The following is a 25,093-nucleotide window of genomic DNA, read 5'->3' on the forward strand; positions in this document are numbered from 1 at the left end:
CATAGCCTAATTCCTCCATCAACCTTTCATGCCTTGATTTCAGCATCCAAGGATGATCATTGCCCAGATGTATGCTTTCATGAGAGCTACCTTCTAACATTTCAGTGTGTGTGTGTGTGATTGAGATTCTCTGTGAATGACTTTCATACACTATTTAGTTTCCTGGTAAAATTTTAAGGATAAACAAAATAGAATAAATGCTTTATTCTTTCTCTTAATTTATCATTTTTCAAAGTAATGAGAGAGTTCCCTAACAACCTCCAAAAGTGACCAAGGAGGTGTGTAATTATTAACTCATTCTGTATTCATTTTAATATACTCATATATATTGCAGTCATTATTTGTTTTTATGTTCATATCACCCTATTTTAGATCACCGAAAGGCCCTTAATGTTACTCTCCTATTTTTGTGACAGGATTCAAATAGCTTCCTTATTCTCTGGAATAAGATGGCCCAGGTTCATCTTATGTATTTCCTCTTCCAGACCTGGATTCAGTGATTTCTCCTAAGAGCCCTGGTTCCCTGGTTCCTTCTACTGAGAAATCATATTTAGAGACCACCATCTGAATGGGAGGTATACTTACTGCTACTGAATTGTCATTGCTTCAAGGATATTTCAGTGGGAGGGAGGAAAATACTTTTTTTTTTTCCAAAGAGAAAATAAATTTTGATTTCATGCTAATACTTATATTCCAATTTAAAATCTAAAGAGTTTTTCTTAATTCTTCATTTCCATACTTTTTCACTTAACACTGAAAATCTTGACTTCTAAAGAAATAAATTCTTATATTTTCATACAGAATATATAGTAAAATGTAGCATTCTATGTAAGTTCAAAATAAAAATATCAGTGTTACTAATAAGACTACTAAATGCAGGGGCGCTTGGGTGGCTCAGTTGGTTAAGTGACGGTCCTGGGATCGAGCCCCGTATGGGGCTCCCTGCTCAGCGGGAAGCCTGCTTAGCGGGAAGCCTGCTTAGCGGGAAGCCTGCTTCTCCCTCTCCCACTCCCCCTGCTTGTGTTCTCTCTCACTGTGTCTCTCTCTGCCAAATAAATAAAATCTTAAAAAAAAAAAAAGGCTACTAAATGCATTTTCATTTACTTGACCCTTAGATTATATCCCCTAAAAGATAGTCAAAATACTGGCTTTGAAAGTCACCAGAAATAATTACATATTCTTTCTGCAGTTAGGCCATTATTTGATATTCATTTGGGTTGTTTTGGTTTGTTTCCAGTTGTACAAGGAATGCTTTCTATTCTTTATATTTTACTTTCTTATTATATAAAATGTTTACGTGGTCTAAGATCACAGCCATATAATGAAGTACATCCACATAAATTTTATCTCCATGCCTGTCCCATCCTGTTTCCCCCTTCCTGCTATAAGTAACTATTTTAATATTGTTATGTCCTCTGTGATGTATTTATTCATGTTGCTCTAGACCCTTTTTAAAAATGTATTCTAAGGATCAGATGATGTCTATATATAGGTATTTTGTTCATTTTTACATTCATATCTTTAATCCCCTGGTTATGATTATCTGGTTTGTTTCCTGTTATTGGTTGTTCCAAATAATACATCAATGAATGCCCTCAGGAATATACCATTTTGTATTTTTGTCACAATACCTTTGGGATAGATTTTTAAAAGAGGGATTGCTCAAGCAAAAGGCAAATGCACTTATAATTTTGCTAGATTGGGGGGCATGATTTTAAATATATGACCTTGCCATGAAAATGTAGGAATTTTTTAAAATATTTTTATTACAGAGGAAAGAAAAAACTGTTTAACTGGAATGACCATATTTATCAAGAATAATTCATTAGTAGAATTTAAATTATCAAATTCATGCATAGTTTTTGGTGTAATTTAAGTAAATGCCTTGAATATTCAGTTCAAAAAGCTCTAACAATTTTAGTGTTATGTCTATTATGTCTTTGGAAGTAATGAAGATCTATATATATAAACAAATACATACATGTGAGTGGGGATGGATGGGTGGAAAGGTAGATGAAGAGAGAGAGAGAATTTTATCCCGGAAGAAAGCATTTCAGATTTTAATAAATTTACCAACTTTTTATTCAAAAAAGTTATCTTATTATCTTCTAAATGACACAGTAGATATAAAAGTTAGTCATGTCTATATAATAGCACTTGTACAATTGTACTGCGTACAGTACAATTTTCTAAACTGTTGGTAAATCGGCAAGTTTGTTTCCTTGGACCTAAAATATAATGCAACTTTTAAATGCAGAATAAAATGTATTTGCTGGTCCTTTTTATGATCATATGTGTTAAGAGAACATGACTGTATCGTCTTTTCTTTTCAGTTACTATCACTGCTGAAATCAGGAAGAACAACTCCAAGAACTGAGTGAGTTATTATTTGCTTTTATATCTTAGGCACAGCAAGAATTCAACTACATTAAAATATAGGTGAATGGTAAATTAAAAATAATCGATTCACATTTGAATAGCAGCTGGTTATGTGTAAAAATACATGAAAAAGTAACCTGTAGCAATAAAAACTGATGTATAAATCATTAATGATTCATTTCCCCGTATCACCGTATTATTCTTAAGATATAACCACAGAGCCAATAGCATCCACAAGATGACATATAGGGGAAAAGGTTAAAATTACTCCTTCCAAGTTAGTAGTCTTCCATGAGCAAAACAGTGTCAGGTATCTTCTAATTCTTTTCCTTCTTCACAGCTAAAGTCAACAAAATAAAAATATCACATATCTCCAGTCCATAGACTCAGTTTAAATCAACATTTCCAATATGCTTACACACTCACCTCAACTATTTTTAATGATTATAAAGTCAGTTTTACTCACTATCCACTCAAGTTATTAACTTTCTACCTTTAAAATGCAAGGATACAGTTACTACCTGTTGAAGCTAGCCAGTACAAGTATTTAACAAAACTGACTGGTACTAAAGTGCTATTTACGTAGAAATGGTCTAGAAATGGCAATATGCTATTAGGACAACGGATACATAAAAATATAATTTTGCTTATGAATTATTTATAAAGTTAGTTTAAAAATTGAATAAGAAAAAATCTACTACCTTTTAGACAAACACGTGTGCAGTCCTCCATGTTAGCAAAGTTATTGTCATTCCCTCCACAGCCAGTATAGGTGAAGGCCTCACAGGCTTTGTGTCTTGGATTAAAATAATAGCGAGTTACATTAGCAGAGCATTTTCCCCCATCTTTTGGACTGTAGCAATATGACGGACCTTGATGAAAAGGAAAACAAAATTAGAAATGTAATAATACCAAAATTAATAAACTGTGATGATTACTGAAGCTTCATTCTGAATTCAGAATATCATACCAAACCATTTAAAAAGTGTGTCTCAATTTTCAAGAAAGCTTGCATGCTCTAGTTTGTTAATTCTAAAATTTTTATAAACTGGAGAGAATTTCTTAAGTTATGTCCTTGTATCATTTGAATGTGTTAAGAAATTAAACCCAAGAAGCAGATACGGTCAAGTAGAAATTGGCTGTGTTTCAAGGGTTGATGTATGACATGCTTTAGTAAACTTTCTTGTGTTGGTAGGTTTATTTTAAACGTTTTCATCAGTTCTCCTTCCATCATTAATTAAGATTACATTTGTGTAATTCCCAAGTAGCCATTGGAACATTTATCTTTATATAAAACATTTAAGGAAACACAAGCAACAACCATCTTCTCATTAACTCGAGATTCTGCGTACAGTACAATTATAGAGCTTCCTCAAATCTCTTCCAAAGCAAGTTTTCCTTGTTTGTTAAGTTTATGTATCTTTCTGTATGTGTGTCTCTGCTATGCCTAGGGAAAATGCCTGTATTGTCTCTCTCTACAGAAATATTGCCCAAGTAACCTGTTATTTCAGGGACTAAGGAGGTGGGGGGGGATGTAGGTAAGAAATAGGAGCAGAAAAAAGAAGGATGGAGAGGTCTTTGTCCTACACTTTGCAATTACTAAAGGATACAGAAATCTAACCAAAAACTTTAGACAGAAATTTTCAAGATTCACCATTTGAGGTCTGGATATGTTCTACTACATCCTATACACAAGTGATTCCATATAAACCTGAATTCATGGCATTCAGAATACTGTGATTTTTTTTTAAGATTTCTCCTTTTTTTTTTTTTTAAGATTTTATTTGTTTATTTGAGAGAGAGGCAGTGAAAGAGAGCATGAGAGGGGAGAAGGTCAGAGGGAGAAGCAGACTCCTCATGGAGCTGGGAGCCCGATGCGGGACTCTGGGATCAAGACCTGAGCCAAACTGAGCATTCCAGGCGCCCAACGGTATTATTTATTTTGAGAGAGAGAGCAAGAGGGAGTAAAGAGGGCAGAGGGAAAGGGAGAGAGAAAACTTAATCTCCATGCTTGGGGCTTGATCCCAGGACCCTGAGATCATGACCTCACCCTAAATCAAGAGTTGGATGCTTAATGGACTGAGCCACCCAGGCGCCCCCAGAATACTGTAATTTGTATATGTAAACTGAGAAGATGAGAAATAGCCCTAAAGAAACAATCCAGAACAGGAAGCAAAAACTTAAATCATGCACAGCTTTGTGACCCTCTAGCCCTGAGAACTTGGCAAGTCATTAACTTCTGGTAGCCTGTACTCTCATATGTAAAGGGGGGAATAATAATAATATTACCTCACGGGGCATATATATATATATATATATATACATACATACACACACACACACACACACATACATACACATGGTAGGACTGATACCCTACTATATGTGAAATCATCAGAACACAAGGCATGTAATTACACATCAAAGTATTATTTTTCTTCCATCCTAAAATCTTAAAGAAATGAAACAGAAACCCCATAAAAATAGTATTTACTTTTCTTTGGTGCACAGTAGCTCATACAAGTATCCTTGTCCGGGAACCTGTTCTTATTGTTGTGACACCTGCCAGATAAGAATTTTTCACATGCCATGGAACTTAGATTGAAGAAGTACTCTTCTCTGCGCACTCCACACCGCCCCTCACTGACTTCCAACCTGCAAATATGAGGAACTTCTAGAAAAAGGAGGGCATAAAAAATGCTAGTCAAAAATTAGCTTTAGTATTACTTAGTATTACTTACTTTCAGTATTACTAATTACTAAGTTACTGAAGTAATTAGTAAGTAATACTTACTTAGCATTACTTCAAAACTTTACTGTATTTTCAGAAACAACTGGGGAGAAAACGGTATCACATTTAGTACTGGGATAGTAAATCCCCAGAAGACTTTTCGTTCATCCAGTTATTTAGCTCTCTCTCTCTTTTTTTTTTTTTTTTTTTTTAAATAGCAGCTCCAGACCTAAGTCAGCCAAATACAGTGGAAACTCTCTGTTCTCTCAGGGTGTTCTGATTTTTCTACATAGGAAGTTAATCAGACTTATTCATAGGAATACATACACATTTTTCCTTGGCTTAGTTCCTTGAATGGCAAAGTCCCACGTTTTTTTACTGGCCTTTTTTACTGGCCTATATTTACCAGATATAATAAATATGATTAAAATAAAATAGAAACCATGATCATGAATCTCTACTATATCCCTGTACTAACCCAAAACAAGTTTGGGTGTCAGGGGACAAAAGGAAAAGTTACAGTTAGCTAAATCACACCTTAACAATAAAATCTGCTGAAAAGTATGTCAGATTGATGGATAATCGACAGGAGGAAACAGGGCTCTCCAGGAGGCATAAAAAACCATGGGTTTAGAACTAAGGATAAAGAAAAGTACTTATGTGGTACCCAATACATCACACCCCTGCATTATTATGCCCTACGGTGAATTCTTGCTCTGAGTCTGCACAGACACTGAATTATGATAAATGCCACTTAGGAGAGAAATTTGTTAGCCAGTGTAAACTTGGGATTACTTTCTGGAAATAATAAGCGAGCCTTACTTAATGTTTGAGAAAATAAAGGCTAAAACTTACTGTAGAAAATGGGATCTGAGAAATTAAGTTACTAGCAGCCAGGAGATCTGAGCTTGAGCACAGCCACTTACTGTCTATCCTCCAGCAAGCTTCATTGCAGTCCTCCAAAGTTTCGAAATTGTTGGCATTGCCCTGGCAGCCCCCGTAGAAGAACTGGCGGCAGCTCTGTGTGAACCTGTCGTAGTAGTAACGGCGAAGCAGGGCTCGGCAGGGTCCCACTTCGGGGGGCTGGAGGCAGGTCTCTGCATTGTTTCCTTCTGGAGGAGCAGAAGGAGAGCCTGAGAGAGGGAAGGAGGTCTGCCACGTCTCCGGGAAGGTAGAGGCTTCCCGAGGACTTCTGTCCCCTGCTTCCCAGCACAAGGGGAGTCGCAGAGAGAGAAAGTACAAACTTCTGCAGGAGTATCCCTTCCCGCGGGTCCCAGACGCCCTGTGCGACAGGGGTCTGGGGAGAGCGGGGCAGAGAGAGCGGGTGCAGTCCGGAACCCCACAGTTGCAGCACCCTCCCTGCTTACCCCAGGGCGGAAGCGCGGCGCAAAGAGGAGGGGTCCCCGGACCGGGCAGTACCTGGAGAGCTCTGAGCACTGACGCCCCGCCCGCTCATCAACAGGAACAACCACAGAAGCGTAACCCCTATGCCGGTCATAAAGTCCATGCTGTCCCGTTCGAGTGGCCCTCGGGGCGAGGCGTTTCTTGAATGTGCCGGCGGGAAGAGGGTGCACAAGGTCCAGCCTCCAGGCAGCCTGGGTGCCGATGCGGTGGGTGCCTGCTTTATGTAGGGTGATTGTCCTTCCGACTCCGGCCGGGGGCGGAGCGTGCCTGTGCGGAGCCCAGGAGGCTGATTCATGCCCCACAGGCTGTGACCTGTCACAGCCGTGTGTAGGAAACTGCGGGGGCGGGAGACGGGCAGGGGGGATTCCCCACCAGGTTGAACCTGCCTCCCAAACTTTCTCCTAGCTTTGCCAGAGTGACTAGACGGGGCATTCTGTGAGTGATGGGAAGTCGGCAAGCTAGAGGGAAATGACCTGGGGGTGATTGCACAAGGTTCCAACTTGCAGCATCACGGGGAAGCCTGAATCTCCATGATGAAAGCACGATGTCCGAGTATTTGAAGGCAGAGAGCAAGTGTGAAATTCAGCTGAGGGGAGCCTAATTCGTTGCAACGAATTATTAGATTAGATTAGAAAGATTAGAAAGTTAATTATGTGTATTTATTTACATTTATGCATGCATACTTTTTTCAGTCAAGATTTAATTTACATTTAATAAAAGGCTCATGATAGATCTTAAGTGTACAGCACTATTCCAGTCAACAATTAGAACTCTTGCAGCACCCCAGAACACTCTCTCATACCCTCTCCCAGTCAATCCTTCTGATCCCAGGCAGGGGCAACCACTTACCACCAGAGTCTTGCCTGTTCTTGAATCTCATGCAAATGGAATCATGAAGTGTGTATTGTTTGTACTTCTTTTGCTCCACTACTGTTTTCAAGACACACCATGTTATTGAATAGTTCATTTCTTTTAAATGCTGAGTCCAATGTATGAATATACTACAAATGTCCTGTTACTGGTCATTGCATTGTTTCTAGTTGGAGACTGTTATGAATAAAGCTGCTTAGTGTGTACATACTTGTTTAAGCTTTAATTACTTGTGGGTAAAATATTTATCAATGTTAAAAAACTGCCACTCTTCCAAAATGATTGTATCATTTTATATCCACCCCACCCCTCATCAGCCCTGTGTTAGTATTGTGGCTGTGTTTTTTGAGCTGGAACTTGAAACTCCATAGGAAGGTGGCTATAGGGGATCCCAGATTGATCCCTTCCTGCCCATTCCTAATCGTCAGTGCATGAATGTTCATTGCTCCTCTGACATATTAGCCTGAGTCTGATTTTTTCTTTATTCAAAACAAATTATTTATGCTTGGATTTCACATGAAATATTGAAGATACGTTTGGTGAACATTTTAATGGATTCTCTTGATGAATGTGCCTTCCTCCCCCTTTTCCTCTTGTTGTATTTAATATTCTCCAGAGAACAATTATTCCTGGCTTCTCCTGAGGACCTGGAAGGAGTTTACAGGAGTTCCTTTCAAAGTTTCTGAGAAACCCTATGCTCACAGAGAGTTACTTGTCCGGGACATTTTGCACACTAAATCCCTTGTGCCAGTTTTCAGTTATTCTGATGTCATGCCATAGAATCCTATTCCTAAGAAAACTAGCCTGTCCTGGAAATATTCAGTGTTAACTGATGCTGTCAGATTACCAGATATCTATGATTAACAGTCCAAGATGTGAGGACAAATGTTTAACAACCAGCTCTCAGGAGGGAAACTTAGAAGGGTTTGCTGATTTGTATAGTCTACTGATTTCCGAGGTTTGTCAGTACTCCCATTATGGCCAATTTCAAACAACCAGAACTGGAAATAGGTACAATCAGTTCACCGGAGCTGGCATGCACTGGCTTTAGCATGCCAGCCACTGCAACAGCCAGCTATTTTGGAAAGACACATTCCTAGGAGAATCAGATGAGCCCTTCCCAAACATTAAGAGACAAGGAAAGTTTTACCAAACAGCCAGTATCACTTTCAGGAGAAAAGTGAAGTCAACTTCAAATATTCATTCTTCTGAATATGATTAAATATATCTCCCATATGGACTAAAATAAATTCAAGGACTGATTCAAACTTGCCATTCAGCGTTGACTATTGTCATTTTTGTTCTTTGTTCTCATGTGCTGGTACTTTTTGATCATCTTTAAGCTTCATATAAAAAGAGGAATCTCTTATATTAGAGCAGGTGATTTTGGAAAATTGCAAGATGCTATGGGAAAATGAATTTTATCCCTTGCTCCTTTGGACAGTCACATAAACTCTCTAAGCCTTGGTTTCCTTATCTGTAAAATGGATATTGAGTGTATTTTTACATGCGTGTTGTGAGGATTAAAGGTAAGGGCCTCAGCACTCAAAAAGATAGGCTTCAGGGGCGCCTGGGTGGCTCAGTGGGTTAAGGCCTCTGCCTTCGGCTCAGGTCATGATCTCAGGGTCCTGGGATCGAGCCCCGCATGGGGCTCTCTGCTCAGCAGGGAGCCTGCTTCTTCCCCCTCTCTCTGCCTGCCTCTCTGCCTACTTGTGATCTCTCTCTATCAAATAGATAAATAAAATATTAAGAAAAAAAAAAAAGATAGGCTTCAGTGCCTTACACACAGGCACAGGATCCAGCCAGATTGTCCATGTTTTGAGTCCAATTGAGAGCCTTGGCCCAAAACATTAAGATGGAAAGAGCAACATGAACTGGCCTCGTAGGACGAAAGCCTGTGACATTGCTCTCATCAGCTCTCCTCTTTGGCTGAGCTCAGCGGTGCCATCTCTGCCTAGGAAGGTGTCACACAATCATACATAACTTTGGGATGGTTTCTTCTGGGGAAATGAGCTTAGGGTTCTTTGAGTCAGAGCAGAGCCTTAGTCCTAGTAAGGACACAGGATGCTGCATTCCCATGGAGGGGAAGGAGAATGGGGAAAGGGCCAAAATCAGGCCCTTCACCCCCCAGGTGTAGAGTCTATGGACACAGGGCAAAATTCATGTTCAGAGGCACTCAAGAAATGTTAATTACCTTCCTTTATTCTATGCCAAATCAGGTGCATTGTTCACATCCCTGTGACCACTGAGCAGGGACAGGGAAGAAGAATTCAACAAATGGGGCCAGTTAGAAGTTTGAGATGGTCAGGCCAAGTTATCAGGAAGGAAATTATGCCTCTTAATTGCAAACCACTTGAGTATCTTTATATCCATGAAAAACATATCTTCCAATGTAAGGGGAATCTAAATTTTCCGGGATTATTTTAAATTACTGAATTCATCTTTAGCACCATGTGGAAGGAGCCATGTGACCACAGCAACCAGCCTCCATAAGGATGTCACAGTGCTTCAATATCCTTAAACCAGTATCTAGGCCAAAAGTTTACCACAGAGCAAAGGAAAAGAAGTCCTTTATCCAAAGTCAACAGGAAGTGGAAGGCTGGAGGGAACCACAAAGAACAGTCACCCAGATTGATTTGTCATTGTTACACCAAGTATTAGCTTTAGTGGCTGTGGCTAAAAATAGAGCTTCAAAATAGTTCGGAGTTCTGTGAAATAAGGCATGGAGTTCTTATAATCTGAATGTTGAAGGAACTATAAATATCCTCCATTCCACTATTTTCATTTTACAGAATTCTATATTGAGACCTGGCCATGTTTCCTTACCTTAGTTGTTGACAGAGCTGAAGACCAGGACCCAGGTTCTTGGTATTCAGCCCCGTATTCTTCCTTACATTCCTGTACCTGGACTCTTTTTACTGTATGGAGATCTCAGAGTGGAACGCTAAATATCAGAATGAAAACACACGGAAGCTTCAGGAACACCTGTGCGTGTGTCAGATCCTTGCTTCTAGGTCTTTCTCACCATCTCCCACATGCCCTCCCCCAAAATGGAGACTAAGTTGATTTGGAACACATTAGTTCCTAGAAGTCCCAAGTCTCGAGTAAGACCTTCTATCTTCTGAGAGCCACGCAGGCTTGGATGGTGATTATGAATTTAACAAGAGGATTAAGGCAGATGGTCTTCCTCCCTGTCAGACACCTCAGAGAGAAGTGGCATGTCTAGCTCATAAATGAATGAGGCGAATTAACTGAGCCAGTGATTTGGGGATATATATTATATATCATAGTCACTTAAGGAGTTACATTGATTAACTCCTCAATAAGCAAAATTCTTGCTGCCTGTTAGCTGAAGTCCTGTCAAAATAAAATCTGAAGTAAGTCCATCTGGCACGAACAAGAATTTTACACGTTTGATAAGAAAGGCAGTTCATCTCTTCTGAGAGATTAGGGATCACGAGGATTTTGTTCAAGTTTAAGCAACTCCTTCACCCACAAGGTGTTTTTCTCGCGAGTTGGGTCACGTAGGAAATGTTTACTCTAGTGCGCCCTCTGTTGGATACAGAGTGCATCTGTGAGCAGTGTATAATGTGGAACCCTGTAAGAGGATGAGACCTTCCCTGTGCCTAATTTTATTATTCTTGTTCTCCTTAGGGGGAACGAGATAATGGGGTATTTAATGTGTCTCTTACCGTGATCATTTCTTCATCCATATATTTTAAAAATAAGCAGAATTACTATTTAATACGTGCCAAACCTTGTGCTAGGCGTTTTGGAATTCAAAGACAAATACATATAGGGATCTCCTAGCATAATAGAGTAGAAAAGTAGACAGACGAACATCACAACTACAATATAGCATTTTCAGTACAATACTAAATATATGTACTAGGTTTTATGGGATCATAGAGGAGGAAATAAAATTTTGGTAAGAGCTCAGTTCAAAACAAAAGCCAATCTACACAAACATATCTAACATTGTAACTTTTATGCCTGTGGGACACAGAGACTCATTCCTTCAACAGCTGCTTGCTTTGGTCAGTTTTTGTTTTTTTTTTAAGGTGTTGTGATTCTAGCAAAGCATTGCCTTCTGTAGAAAGGCAGAATCTCAGAAACCCCTTTTCTCTTCTACCTAAATGTATGTTCATTCAGCTATCATGCCTACTTAAGAGGCAAACCATCTTTTCTTTTACTCACACTGCTGCATACTTAACTATGTCGGGCACCCAAAATGTTGGGACAAAGTTTGGACTATTTTATCCAAGACTTTCCTAGCATAGTATGGCCTCACCACCACCTGCCTAGAATTCTAGCCTGGGCTACTAATCCACCAGAGAGTGGCATGTCAAGAAGGTGGGGGAAGACATAGAAAATTGCCCCTAACTCCTGTATATCATGTGGGAATAGCAAGCACTATAATAATGAATATGAAGTTTATTAAGAGTTTATATCTCCCACAGTCACCACTGAGGGTGATACTTTATGCTTCCCACTCTGCAAATGAGCACTGAAACTTAAGGTGAATATATGATGGGGCCATGTCTATACAGTTAGTTCAGGCCATTGGAATCCTGATCCACTGGTCTCATTCCCTGTACAAACGTATTTCTCTTACATATTAGTGGGGCCCGAAGTCAGGTTTATTATATATAACATGTGCTCATGACCTCAGTTCAGTACCTGGACAACTAGATTACAGACTTCCTTTTCACTCAAACATGAAGTTTGAAATTGAGAACAAACAGATCACTGCAATTTAAATACATTGCTGTAATGCTCTAAGAGAAACATCTGCCAAAGTTAATAATCAGATTAGAGGATTGAAAGAGTTAATCACTAAATCCTTATTTTCAGGGTTATATTTAGCAGAAAGTAATGGAGCTTGACCTTTCAAGTATAAAGACACTCTTTCTTACAAAAATATTGTCCTTTCTTTATACCTTAGCCCAAATCTCATGTTAGTTATACATTACTTACTAATGTGTCTGTCATAAACCCTGCATATGCTCGTTTGTTCTAGTTTTATATAGAAAAGCTTTTGTCTCTTAAGTCAAACAAGAGGGACAACCTACCATTTGGGGCCAGGGGGAGGCCATAGTTGCAGTTTGAAAGGGCAGTATATCTCCTAAGACTCTTACTATTTCTTTTTTTTGGGGGGGGGATGCCTCTCTTGGCTACTAGCCAAGGAAGCAAACTGAGTCAAACTAAAAGGTCGTATTGGAAGAGAGTTGACTACACTAGCATGGACTAGGTCTACTGAATGAGCCAGAGAAGTGTGAACTCTTCCTATTGGTCAGCAGGATGTCTGGCACTCTCTTTCCTTCCCTTACAGTAGAAGACATGCCCTGGTCCAACCAGACACCAACACGGTAGCTACTGCCCTGGGTCCTTTTACCTCTTGTCTTCTAGAGGACTTTACTCCTCTCACTCCTCTGTAACATCAGTTCTTTCAATAGTTTCCATTTGGAGTGCTCTATCTCTGATTTTTTTTTTCCCATCCCAAACTTAAAGTTCATATTTGACTTTTCACCCCTTTCTTGTTAGAGCCTTATTTCATTGCTCCCTTTTCTAGCAAAACTCATCAGAAATCTTATCTTCTCTATCTGCCTCCACTTCCTCATCTCCCCCTCCCCCACATTGCACTCTGATTCAACTTCCACATTGGGAAGAGGAAGAACAGGAAGTGCTCCCGTCAAGGGCACCTCATCCTATTGCCACATCTTACTGGACCTCTCAATTCATACAACATCCAAAGCTGTTGCCACTGAGGTCACCAGGGACCATGTTTTTCCACCTCAGCAGTATTTAACCATTTGAGATTCTTCCTCACTCTTGAAATGCTTTTCTTTTAATTTTTACTTTTTAGTTTTTCCACATTCTTCTGGTTTCCCCTACTTAGTTGACTATTCCTTCTCAATCTGTCCTTCTCCTCTACCTGCCCATTAAAAGTGGAATGACTCAAAGCTCAACCTTGAGGACTCCTTTCTAACTGAACTTTCTTCTTAAGTGATTTTAAGTGTGTACACACACACACACACACACACACACACACACACACACACACACACTTGTGTATAGTCTTGACCTCACCTCTGAATTCCAAATGCTTACATCTTCTAAATATCTCTACCTGGATATCTAATAGACATCTCAAATATTATATGTCTTAAACTGAAATCTTGACCATATGCCCCAATCTTCCTTCTTTCTGTCAGTGACACTTCTACTTAGACTTTCAAGCCCAAAACTGTGGAATCACTCTTGACATCTCCCATCTCTTCATCACCCAATTCATCAATAGTCCTGTCAATTCTACCTGAAAATCACATGTTTAATCTGCCCATATTTCCCTATATCCGTGGCCACCAATATTGTTCAAATCTACCTGTTCTTAAGGGACTCTTAGGTTACGTTCTTCCATAAAATCCCAGTTTCCGCTGTAGTTACCCTTCAACCCCACACACCTCACTTTTTTCAAAGTAGAATCCGAACCCTTCATTAGCTCCTCACTTTATTCCTTACCACTCCTCTGAGTCACTCTATGTGACTTGGCTGCTGTCTCCGTTCCTGACCTCACCCCATCACTCTCCCTCTATCTTACTTTACTTGTTACACTGGGTTTTCTGTTCTCCTTGTACAACAAATTTGTTCCCACTTCCTGCCCATTGCATGAGCTGTTCCCTCTGCTTAGCCTTCCTCCTTGCATGAAATGCTTGTCTCCTGACCTTTACTATCTCCTTCTGGACAGTCTTGGTCCCACTGGCTAGATGATGTTGCTTCACATCCTAGTCACTCCTTATCATAAACTATAGCATTTATCAGTTTAAATCGCTATGTTTATTCATTTTGTTTTTCTTGTCTGATCCTCTGACTATTACGTAAGCTCTGTGACAGCAGGAAACTTTCCTGTTGTAGTCGCCATTGTTTCCCAGTGCTGAGAGCTAGACTTAACGGAAAGTAGACTCTTATAAGCGTCTGTGGAATAAACAAATTACTTATTATACCTCCCCTAGTACTTATCACAATAAATATATGTTACATTTTATCTTGTTTATTGCCTTTCCCCTTCATTAGAATATATGTTCCTCATGGGTAACATTTTCTGTATTTTTCTCTGCTCCACCCTCAAGTATCTAGAATAGAGTCTAGCACATAATAGTCCTCAGTAAATATTTGTTGGATGAACGAATAAAATGTTAGCTATTTTTATAGTCCTAAGTGTAATGTCAGGATGGAAAAGAATAGTACAAGATAAGAAAATTTATAGCCCTGTGATTGCGAATTTATTGTACATAATATAGTGGATTTGTTTCTGAAAAAAAAATGTGTCAAATGGAATGTTTATAAATCAAAATATTTTAACTGTGTTAGCAACATTTCTATTTCAAAGAATTTGTGATTTATCTTCTGTATAAAACAGGGGACTTCTAAAAATAATTTTAATAATTTCCACTAATACAGAATTTGTAAGTTTAATATTTTGTCGAGTTGCCTTACTTCAAAATATGCTTATCTATATAATGTGTAAAAACAAATAGAAAGGTAGCTTTTGAACTTTATACTAGCCCACTTTAATTCTTGAATAGATTAACAAGAAAGCTATGGACGATATTATATTAATGAGACACTTAAGCTACTCTAAATCGTTCTATCTTCTCTACATCCCATACTCACACCCACAAAACCCCTGAAAACCATAAACAACCTGACATATTTTCAAAAAGCCCTTGAGGGGGCAGTATTGCCTCCCACAGAGAACCCCTGCTCTGTGAATGGGGTACAGCTCTGAGGTACTTTTTCCCCCTTCTCATCTCTTTACTTTGTTGGACCTTACCTCCCCTGATAGTAGGCAAGATGGAAAAAGTAAAAGGGCAAATATCTTCTACTTAAAGGGGTAGGTAACGCCCCCCCCCCACAAGAATTAGCTGTAATTGCTGCCTTAGCTTGTTGGTCTGAGTCTTCAGTCCTCCTCTTTTATATTCTGGTGGAAGGGGGGTAAGGATGCTTGGTAATAGTGCCAGTAATATGATGTAGGCCCTCTTAGAACTTCCCATGTAGAGGTGGCTCAGTTGGAAGCTTTGAGCTGCCCAGAGATTGGGGCAGGGGGATAGGACAGGGAGGCTTAGTGCCCCTTGTTTTCAATTCTGTGCTTTCTTCTGTATAATTCTAAAGTGTGACACAACAAATCTATGCTTTTACACTGATTTGGGAAGGGTAACAGAAGTGTGCTGGATTTGAAAACACCCCAGACCAAAAACCAAGCACCTGTGTTATAGCCCAGCTCTGTTGCCACCCCTTTTATGATTTGGGTCACTTCAACTGTCTGGACCACCTTTACTTCATCTGTACAATGGGTTTAAGGATGATTAGATGATGCCATATCTGAATTCATTTAAACCCTTCAGTGCAACTCTGAGCCTTGGGACTCCATGCAGACAATATACACTGCCCTTTCTTTGTCTGGCTGTCTTTGAAGGAAGTTAGAGTTTTGATCCTCACTCTTTGAATTTTCTCATGTAAGTCCCATGGCATCAAGTTTGGCAAGCATTCCCTCATCTTCTAAGATTCGCCTCCCCCAAATGAAATGTGTTTTGCTTAAAGTATTATTGAATTTTAGAGTTCAGAGATCATTTGTTAGTAAATTGATGTTAGATACTTTGCACTTTTTTCTATGGCTAGGTGAATATTTATGACATAGTTTGCTAGTGACTTTATCTACACTCCATGATTCTCTTTTATATATTGAACAATGGGCAGGAGTAAGGACATAAAAGTTGTGAAAGACTTAGATGCTCTTATAAAAGTTCTTATAATCTATTGTGTCTTAGATTTGTCAGAATCAGTGCCTAAGACAGGGATCCTTGTCCAGGTGATTTACCAAGGATGAGCTCTCACAAGAAATCTCTGAAGGAAGGTAGAAAGCAAGATGAAGCAGAAGTTAAGCAAAGGTATAGTCTCAGATGTCTAGCATATCCTGACTCCATGGGGAGCTCTGGAAGATTCTCAATTACAGGATTTTTCAGCCCAGAGGCACCTGGTCTGAACTGTTAGAACCTTGCTTCAGCCAGCCCTACACTACAGGTCACTCACAGGGGCCAATTGAAACCATAATCTCGCAGACATCACCAGTCGAAGTGGTTCCCATCAGCCAAGAACAAACCTATGCAGAAGGCTTGCCCTTGGCAGTCAACATGTGCACCTCTGGGAGAATGAACACCCCACTCTGGAAAGGGAAATCTAGGAAGGGCACCAACAGCATCTGCTACCCATGATATTAAGGGACCCAAATCATGTCCACATGATATCCCTTAAAAGCACTTATAAAGCCACCTATCAGCAAGTGCCATGTAAGATATCAGAGTTTGAAAGTCTAGAGGTGCAGAATAAGTGGGTAACCCAGCTAATGTGTACTGAGCACGTATTCCGTGCCACATACCATTATGCAATCTTGATTCTTCCCAAGAAATCTGCAACCTACATAATCATATTGCTCCAATTTCCTAGTGAACTGAGGCACAGAGAATTTAAGTAACTTGATCAGGGCCACACCCCTAGCAAGAGCCAAAGAGTGATCATTTCATTGTCAATAACATGGTAGGGATTCTCTAAAACAGAGAAAATTAAATTCTAAGCCCTATTCCAAATCAAAACCTCTTCAGTTGGGCTCATATTTTAACAAGTTCCTAAAGCGATTCTTATACACACTGAAGTGTGAGAGTCATTGCCAGTGGAATTAGTTTTTCAAGATGGAGAAAAAACGTGCAAAGGATAATCTCAACCACTAAAAATGATCAGCAGACGTAGATTTGCTCGTGAATGGTTACAGATAGTCTGAACGCAATAAGAAGGAAGGGAGAATAAATACCTCTCTCGAATACTGCTCTCGAATACCAAACAACAATTACACAATTACACAGGTTGGAGGAACAATCTTTTCGTGTCATATTGTTTGCTAAATTAAGAACAGAGAAGCAAAAATAAAAAGGTAAGGGAAACATTGACTTTGGGTCCTCCTAGAGTGTTCTTTTCTATATCTGTGCTGGCATATTTAGGCATTTGCCCCTAAAAATATGTGAAAATGTCTGTTTCCCAAAGAAGAAGAGTCCATTATAAGATCGAGAAGGGAAATAATATTTCCTCAAAGGTTTTGGAAATGATAAAACTATATCACTATAAGGAAATAAGTTAATTGCTGATAAATTATTAGCAGAGTATTTGTATATAAATATGCAATGTTTTGTTTGCTGAAATAACATGTGACCTAAATATGTCTACTTTCATAAAAATATCTCATTATAAAAACTGGACCAGGGAGACAAAGTAGAAAAAGAGAATACCAAAAAAGGAGAGGTTTTAAGTGTGATGCCACTTGACTACAATGAAATACTTTCCAGACGATTGCATATGGGTACCACCAGCTACTGCACCATTTTCCCCCATTACCCATTGATCTAATTAAGGAAAAGAGATTTCTGAGAGTGCAGAAGATCCTTCTTTTATGATGTCCAACAGTATGCCCACTATGTCACCTTTAACCTGATACATTTGGTCATGATTGCTTTCCAATGCATTGTGACGGTTACACAGAACTTCCTGGTATTGTTTAGAGACACATTCTAAGTAACATGCTCGTTTATTTCTGGTTAATGAGGTTGTTTGCTATATCTCCACTCTATTGTTTCATATTACAACCTGTTATTTGTAAAGAACTTATAGTAACAGTTTGTGTATAGTTCTCTGTTAATACCAGATTACTCTAGCGTTTCAGAGGATTAATCCAGTCCTCAGAATGACCTCAAGCTCATTTAAATGGTGTATATCATATGATGGAGGGTTTTGGTGTTGGAGATTGAGTGTTGGAAACCCAAATATTTACACTATACAAAAAAACAACAATAAAACAAAACAGAGAAAAGGAGGAGCTTTGGATGTTTAAGACTGTATGCTGACTAAACTGACCTCTCCCACATCCCCACAAACCTACTAGCAGGTGGTTAGAGTCAAATGCTTGGTTTAATCATATTAGTGAAGATTATAAAGAAGCTTTAAAATTGCAAGGCTAGTGTGCAGTGCTGGAATTGTTCAGAGAGCATTCATAAGAAATCAGTTATCGTAGAAAGCTGAAACAAAGAAACAGTTCCCTTAGTAAGTTAAGAGCAGAGGGAAGAACTGGCTAATATTGACCTGAACCATGTCCAGAAATTTGGTGTATGTATGAACTGTCTCTTTTTTCAGCAGGCAAAAGATGCCAGTGATCAATATTGAAGACTTGACAGAAAAGGACAAATTGAAGATGGAAGTTGACCAGCTCAAGAAAGAAGTGACCCTGGAAAGAATGCTGGTAAACCGTTGCTCCCTTTTGAATTTTATTTTAAACTATAGGTATGGTAGGACTGCCAGGTGAGGACCTGTCACAGGGGAGCAGAATTTGCCACCCCAAACAAAATATACCTCCTTAACATAAGTATTGATTTAGGCTTGTTATTTTTAAGAAACAGCAGATAGGAGAGTATCTGAAAACCAAGTAGAAGTTGTCCTTTTGTAAGAGACATTTACAGTTATAAGAGAAGTCTCCATTTATAAAGTCTCCCTCTCTGTACCAGGAAGAGAAGGATGACTCTAAAACTCTTATTAGGAGAGAAGGCAAGGACTTAAATGCACTTGAATTAAGTGGGCTTTTGATGACTGCTTTTCCTGAAAACCTCCCATAACTGGCCTTTCTGCCCCCAAACCCCAACATCTTTTGTCTTCAGCTGGAGATGGTATTTAAGGGGGTGTCCTGGGCCATTTTGGTTTTCCTGGATCTCTCCCATGTACAAAGGAGGTATACATGCTATTAAATTTCTGTGTGTTTTTCTCCTGTTAATCTGCCTTTTTCATTAACAGGAGTGTCTCAATTAAGAATCTAAAAGAGTAGAGGGAAAATGATTTGTCCTCCCCCACACCATTCACTAGAGAGTCTCAATGTAGCTAAAAATGAATTGTTCAGGTAAAAATGCATTAGAGAATAAGAAAATTAATAATCATAATTATCTCTTGATTCAGACTTTAAATGGAAGGTTTTGCAAACTATTTTCCATGGGCCAAATCCTTAGACTGTTTTTGTATGGCCACGAAACTAAAAATGTTTTTCATTTTCATAGAATTGTTTTAAAAAAGAAGGAAAGAGAGGGAAATAAAAAGGAAACAGACTATGAGACAGAGACCATATTTTAGTTAAGCAGTAAAATGAAGCAATGCATACATAGGCATTTTATTTTTCCTTTCCTAAATTGGTAAGTTTCTTTTTATTTAATGTAATACTTTGATGTTTAAATACTTTTAGCCAAGACCTCATTTCCTCCAGCACTGTCATGGCTAGTAATGAATGAGTACACGCTATTCCTTCTTTGCAAATAAAAATGAGTTCAAGCACAAGAATTTTCTCATTCCTCCTAAAAACATCTGACAGATCTTGGAAATGGTTACCAAGAGTTCTCTGCCATTAAAAGGAGAGGCGTGGCAAAGGGATAAAAGTTTCCTCCAAACAAACAGTGACTGAAGCTTGGAAAATGTAGATATGTATTTTAGATTTCTTCATTTTCGGAAAGTAAGTAGAATAAAACTCCTCTATGAGTGATAAGAGTATATTTTATATTTTTTCCAAAATACATTTTATCAAGCCAAAGCAGAAAAGGAGTTTGTATTATCTTCATACTTTGCTCAAGAACCCTTATTCCCAATAAAAATTGGAATTTTGGCTTCTTTGACATTTATAATTGTCTCAAACTTCTCTTTTGCCCTTTCCATACAGGCAAAACATATTTTGCTGTAAAAATAAAATTAAATATATACACAGCACAAAAAGCTTGGAACATACAACAGAACAGTTAAAATCTTTATATTTTGGGGAAAATAAAGGAAAGTTATTTTTTCTTCTTGACTTGAAACATCCAAATGCTGTTTTCATTATTTATTTCCTTAGAATTGTTGTTTGAAAGGCAGTTGGATCATATTCATGTTTATTATTCATTTGTGGCCAGCTTATCTGGGATTTTTTTATTTTGGGTGAACATCATATACATCACCATCTAGCAGGTTTGGGGGTTCCTTTTCCCTGCTGCTCAAAATCTCCTTGCTTTTGGAAGTCAAACTAATATAATACCGGACTGCCAAAACTAAACACACACACACACAAATTTTAGATACCGAACCTATAGTTTTGACACAGGCTGGCATAACGTCCTTCTAGAACAGTCCAGGGGATAGATGCTGGAAACCCATCCCTGGTTCAGATTCTGGCTCCACAACTTTCTCCCTGTGGAACACTCACCTGAAATATTGTCTATAAAATGGGAATAGTAACAACATCTAATTCAGAGGGCAGCTGGGAAGCATAAATGCAATAATGTATATAAATCTCTGAGAACAATACCTAGGATATACCAAATGCTTTCTACTATTTTTTATTATTTTTTAAATAATTATTTGATGTCTGTGAACCAGAATAGTTCATACTATTCTGCTATCAAGGTGCTAGTATTGTCAGAAGACACAACTCTTTGCACCCAGTTTTTAAAGCTGACAGATTTGCAATGACTGTATGTCAATGCAATAGGCAAAGACTAAAGATAACCTTTGTAGTAATAGCCAAAAATAGCCACCATTTGACCGAGCATTCATTGTATGCTAGGCACTTAATGCAACCAATGTCACTCTTCCTTTTTCATAGATAAAGTAACTAAACCTTATATGAACTCTCCTAACTAATGATATACAGCAGGTAAGTGGGCAGACCCAAAACTCGAAACTGGGGTGACCTGAATCCAGTGTCCATGCTTTCCACCATGCCATGTAATCCTATATTAAACTATATATACTTAAAATAAGCCTCACTGAAGTGATTTTTGAGCACATACACTCACATAGGATTTTTAGGTAATTTATTGCTCCATATAGCCTTGGATCCTAGTTAGACATTGTCAAAACCAACCCTTTGCTGACTCTAGAATTACAATACCTCTATTCCTGACACCCGGTCAGGGCCAGAATAGCTGGTGTTTGGAGGAATGGGGGAAAAAGTGAACCTAAATCTTAATTTTGAATTTTGAAAGGAAAAAAATGTGAATCTAAATACTGCATATTTCAGAATTGTGTATAAACTACGAGTATCCTCATATGAAGGGGACATCTGACCAAGGCCTTGCCCCAGTTAGAAATGATGTTTCCTAATATGTAGATAATGAACTTGCAGAGTTACAAAGTAATCTTAAGTCTTATGTTTAATGTTGCTGGAAATTTGCATACAAAAATGATACAAATATTTTGTTTAAAAAAACAGTGAATTAGTTAGAGACGTTATGGAATGGCCACCTAATGGACTGCCAGAAATGAAGTAGTTTCATGTTAATGTCATGAACAGTAGAATAAGTGAAAAGGAAATAAGTTGAACATTAAAAGAAATATTTTGAGCTTGTGTGGATACGCATGTGTATGTGTATACACAGATGCACACATTTATATTTCTGTGTGTTATAGAACATTGACTCTTTCTAAAAGGTGTGTTAAGTGGTACATGGACCATTTAAGCTCTGGCTGAGTCCATTAAGTTACTAAAGCCTGATTTTTCATGAAGCCATTACTATAATGGTAGATGAGTGAAGAGCAAGCTCATAAACAAGAATAATGATTTAGTTCAACAATACATGTTTACTGAGCACCACCTAAACCCAGTCTCTGTTCTGGATGCCAGTGATACATGTGAACAAGTCAGCCAAAGGTCCTTGACTGTTTGGAGCTCATGATCAATCATTGTAAATGAGTTTAAAATAAAATTATATGTGTATACTTCTGAGAATTCAGGAGTGGCAATAAGCCTAGAATTTAAAAATTATTCATTCCCTTCCACCTTTACAGGTCACATTTCTGGAATGAGGAAACAGATTTAATCAATGTTTACTCTGGTGACCCTGGTGACCTCTGTGGCCAGCTGTTTTCTGATCCCTGTTCTAATCTCCCTTAGAGAGGCTGGAGGCAGTGTCTCCTGAGAACCCTTAGCTGAATTATGGCTAAATGGTTCTCCTTTACCTGAAGATATCCAGGAGGACAGGAAAAAAGAGCAGCTATTTTTTTTTTCTTCTCTCCTAGAAAATACATATGGACTGGTGGAAAGCAGAACACATCAAAAAGAACACAGAAATTATAATACATACTTGGATTCTGCAGCATTCTGTATTAAACCAATGTTTCATTTCTTTCTCCTTCCCTTTAAGGTCTCCAAATGTTGTGAAGAAGTAAGGGATTATGTTGAAGAAAGATCTGGGGAAGATCCACTAGTAAAGGGTATCCCAGAGGACAAAAATCCCTTCAAGGAACTCAAAGGAGGCTGTGTGATTTCATAAGAAAAAAAAAAATTCCATGGAATAACTTGAGCTTTAATGACAGTACTAATTTTTGGTCATCTATAATAATACTGTTAAGTATGTACGTAACCTTTTGATTTATAAGTATAAACTTTTAATTAAAACTGGGATGTGATAATGCATAAATCTGTTTTTCTTAAAGTATTTAACACAGGGCTTAGCACATAACTGGCAATAACTATTGATTGACCCCTTTCTTTAACAATGACTGCTATGGAGACAGGTGGTTGGCTCAAGTCAGTTAAGTGTCTGACTTTTGATTTTGGCTCAGGGTCGTGCTCTCAGGGTCGTGAGCTTGAGCCCCACATTGGGCCCCATTGTGGGCACGAAACCTGCTTGGGATTCTCTCTTTCCTTCTCCCTCTTCCCATTCACACTCTCTCTCTCTCACTCTCTCAAAAACAAATAAAAACAAAAAACCCAAACAAGCAAAAAACAAACAAACAAAAAAATACTGTGTTTCATGAATGAGTCTATATTATTCTGGTTGCCAACATATAGTTTTCTGTTTCTTAACTTCTCTTTCAACACTACTAATATTCTAGCAGGAGGAAATTTTATGGTTAGCCTTAGATTTTTTCCAACCTTTCTCTTCCTTTGTAGAATTTGGAACTCTATTCTTTTGATTCATGGAAGATCTATCTTGACAGAATGTGTGCTCTGAGGATTTTCACTGTGGATGTTTCGTTTTCTGTTTCTCTTGCTCTCTCAACTCCCAGTCAGCAGTGATGGTTTTAACATAACCTCTTCCTACATTCTTACCATTTTTACTTGTTACCAATGATGTAACTTTTTTACCACAATACCAAATGGATTAAAAGGCAGTCTGTGGTCATGGAGACAGCAGATTTAACCAACACCAGAGTAAAGGTTATAAGAAGACAGAGAGTTCTGGCTCTGGCATTTTACTGCCTGACTTTGGTTAAATTACTTACTCTTTCTAAATCTCAGTTTCTTCTCCTGTAGAATAGGAATAATATGGTCCTATCCCCTTTTTCATGGGGAGTTACATATTACATTCGGGGGATTAGGGCACTCAGCATACTGCCTGGCACATAGTAGCAACATCCAGTAAGTATTAACTAGCCGTGTTGCTGAGAAAGAAACTAGACAAATATCCAGAACCCTTTGAGAGCCATGCATTCCATTCCATTCCATCCCATCCCTAAGAAGACTCTCACCAATACAGCCCTTTTTTCTATAACAGTCTTAAGAACAAAATGATAGAAAAATAGCTGTCTTCTGCATCATCTTGCTAATCAGTTTCCTCCTGGCATCTCACCAAGTTGACATAAGCCAAATTTCACTACCTTTGTGCTAAAGACGGAGAGATAATTTGCTTCTCATCTGTAACAAATGATGAGTGCTGATTACTGCAACTTGGAAACTGTTTTTGTTGTGTTTCCTTGTTGCTATCTCACATTTACAGTGCTATTTTTGGATACGTCAGTGATCAGAATACAAGGGAATGCTAATTGATTGTCATCCTTTTTTAAAAACAAGAATTAATCTATTATTTGGTCTGGAAGGGAATCTCAAGGTGGTCCCAAGTTTAGCTCCTAGCACTGTCCTCTCCACTCTGGCTATAGTAAATGCTCAACAAGGATCAAGGTTGCACGCTCGTCCAACCCCTTCATTATGAAATGGAGGAAATCCAGGCTCAGAGAAGTGAGTTGGCAAGTTTCTCGGGTCCAGACTCTAGATCTCTAGCTGAATGGTTAACACCCCACTCTACCACATATCAAATATGCTTTGAGTATTAAGAGATTCCAGGATAAACTATTGGAGTTTATCTTTTTCCTCAGGAGACACTATTTTCCATTTAAAACTGCAAAACTCCTCTCCAGCCACCCCCTCAGCCCTTCCTATCTCCCTGTTCCGCTCTCTTGTCTCCCATAGCACCCGTCACCATCTAGCATCCCATACACCTTACTTCATTATTTGTTTAATTGTGGTCTGTCTCAAAGGTATTTCTGTGTGCAATTTAGTGCTTATTATATGTTCCATTATCTTTTTTTCCCCCCTGACTAAAAAAAGTATAACAGAATCTTGGCTATGGCATTTAGTAACATGTATGGTCCTAACCGCATCTCTAGTTTTATCTAACACTGGAAACGGATTTGGAAGGCAGGTGATTCTAAGTGAAAACGCTGGCTTGTTCAATTTCTACTTCAGCTCTTTGAACATCACTTTTTGTTTTTGTTTTTGTTTGTTTGTTTTCAAAATAAAAATGAGAAACTAGAATGGATTCTTATGTGAAAATTTAAAGTCACTTAGAACAGATATAGATAAAACCTAATCAATGTCCT

General features: G+C 38.5%; 2 protein-coding genes across 2 annotated transcripts; one reads left to right on the forward strand and one right to left on the reverse strand.

Annotated features, from left to right (window-relative positions):
• Positions 1-2,696: 2,696 nt before the first annotated feature.
• On the reverse strand, positions 2,697-6,617 carry LOC111147186 (tissue factor pathway inhibitor 2). The gene is made up of 5 exons (XM_022503077.1): positions 6,530-6,617; positions 6,037-6,219; positions 4,874-5,053; positions 3,081-3,251; positions 2,697-2,719 (listed from the first exon to the last, which is right to left on the reverse strand). Exons 1-5 carry the CDS (start codon positions 6,615-6,617, stop codon positions 2,697-2,699), a joined length of 645 nt encoding a protein of 214 aa, XP_022358785.1.
• Positions 6,618-18,471: 11,854 nt separating this feature from the next.
• Positions 18,472-22,911, forward strand: LOC111147281 (G protein subunit gamma transducin 1). The gene is made up of 3 exons (XM_022503230.1): positions 18,472-18,529; positions 18,620-18,725; positions 22,636-22,911. The coding sequence occupies exons 2-3, from the start codon at positions 18,630-18,632 to the stop codon at positions 22,762-22,764; spliced, it is 225 nt and encodes a 74-aa protein (XP_022358938.1). The 5' UTR covers positions 18,472-18,529; positions 18,620-18,629; the 3' UTR covers positions 22,765-22,911.
• Positions 22,912-25,093: the final 2,182 nt, after the last annotated feature.

This window comes from Enhydra lutris, unplaced genomic scaffold (assembly GCF_002288905.1).
Source record: "Enhydra lutris kenyoni isolate GAN:26980312 unplaced genomic scaffold, ASM228890v2 scaffoldscaffold16, whole genome shotgun sequence".
In the NCBI taxonomy this organism is placed as follows: domain Eukaryota; kingdom Metazoa; phylum Chordata; class Mammalia; order Carnivora; family Mustelidae; genus Enhydra; species Enhydra lutris.

Coding starts and splice junctions, on each gene's coding strand:
- LOC111147186 (XM_022503077.1), bottom strand. CDS start 6,617: ATGGACTTTATGACCGGCATAGGGGTTACGCTTCTGTGGTTGTTCCTG. Junction 5,054..6,036: donor AGCTTGCTGGAGGATAGACA/GTAAGTGGCTGT, acceptor TCCTTTTTCTAG/AAGTTCCTCATATTTGCAGG. Junction 2,720..3,080: donor CACACGTGTTTGTCTAAAAG/GTAGTAGATTTT, acceptor TGTTGACTTTAG/CTGTGAAGAAGGAAAAGAAT.
- LOC111147281 (XM_022503230.1), top strand. CDS start 18,630: ATGCCAGTGATCAATATTGAAGACTTGACAGAAAAGGACAAATTGAAG. Junction 18,726..22,635: donor TGACCCTGGAAAGAATGCTG/GTAAACCGTTGC, acceptor CTTCCCTTTAAG/GTCTCCAAATGTTGTGAAGA.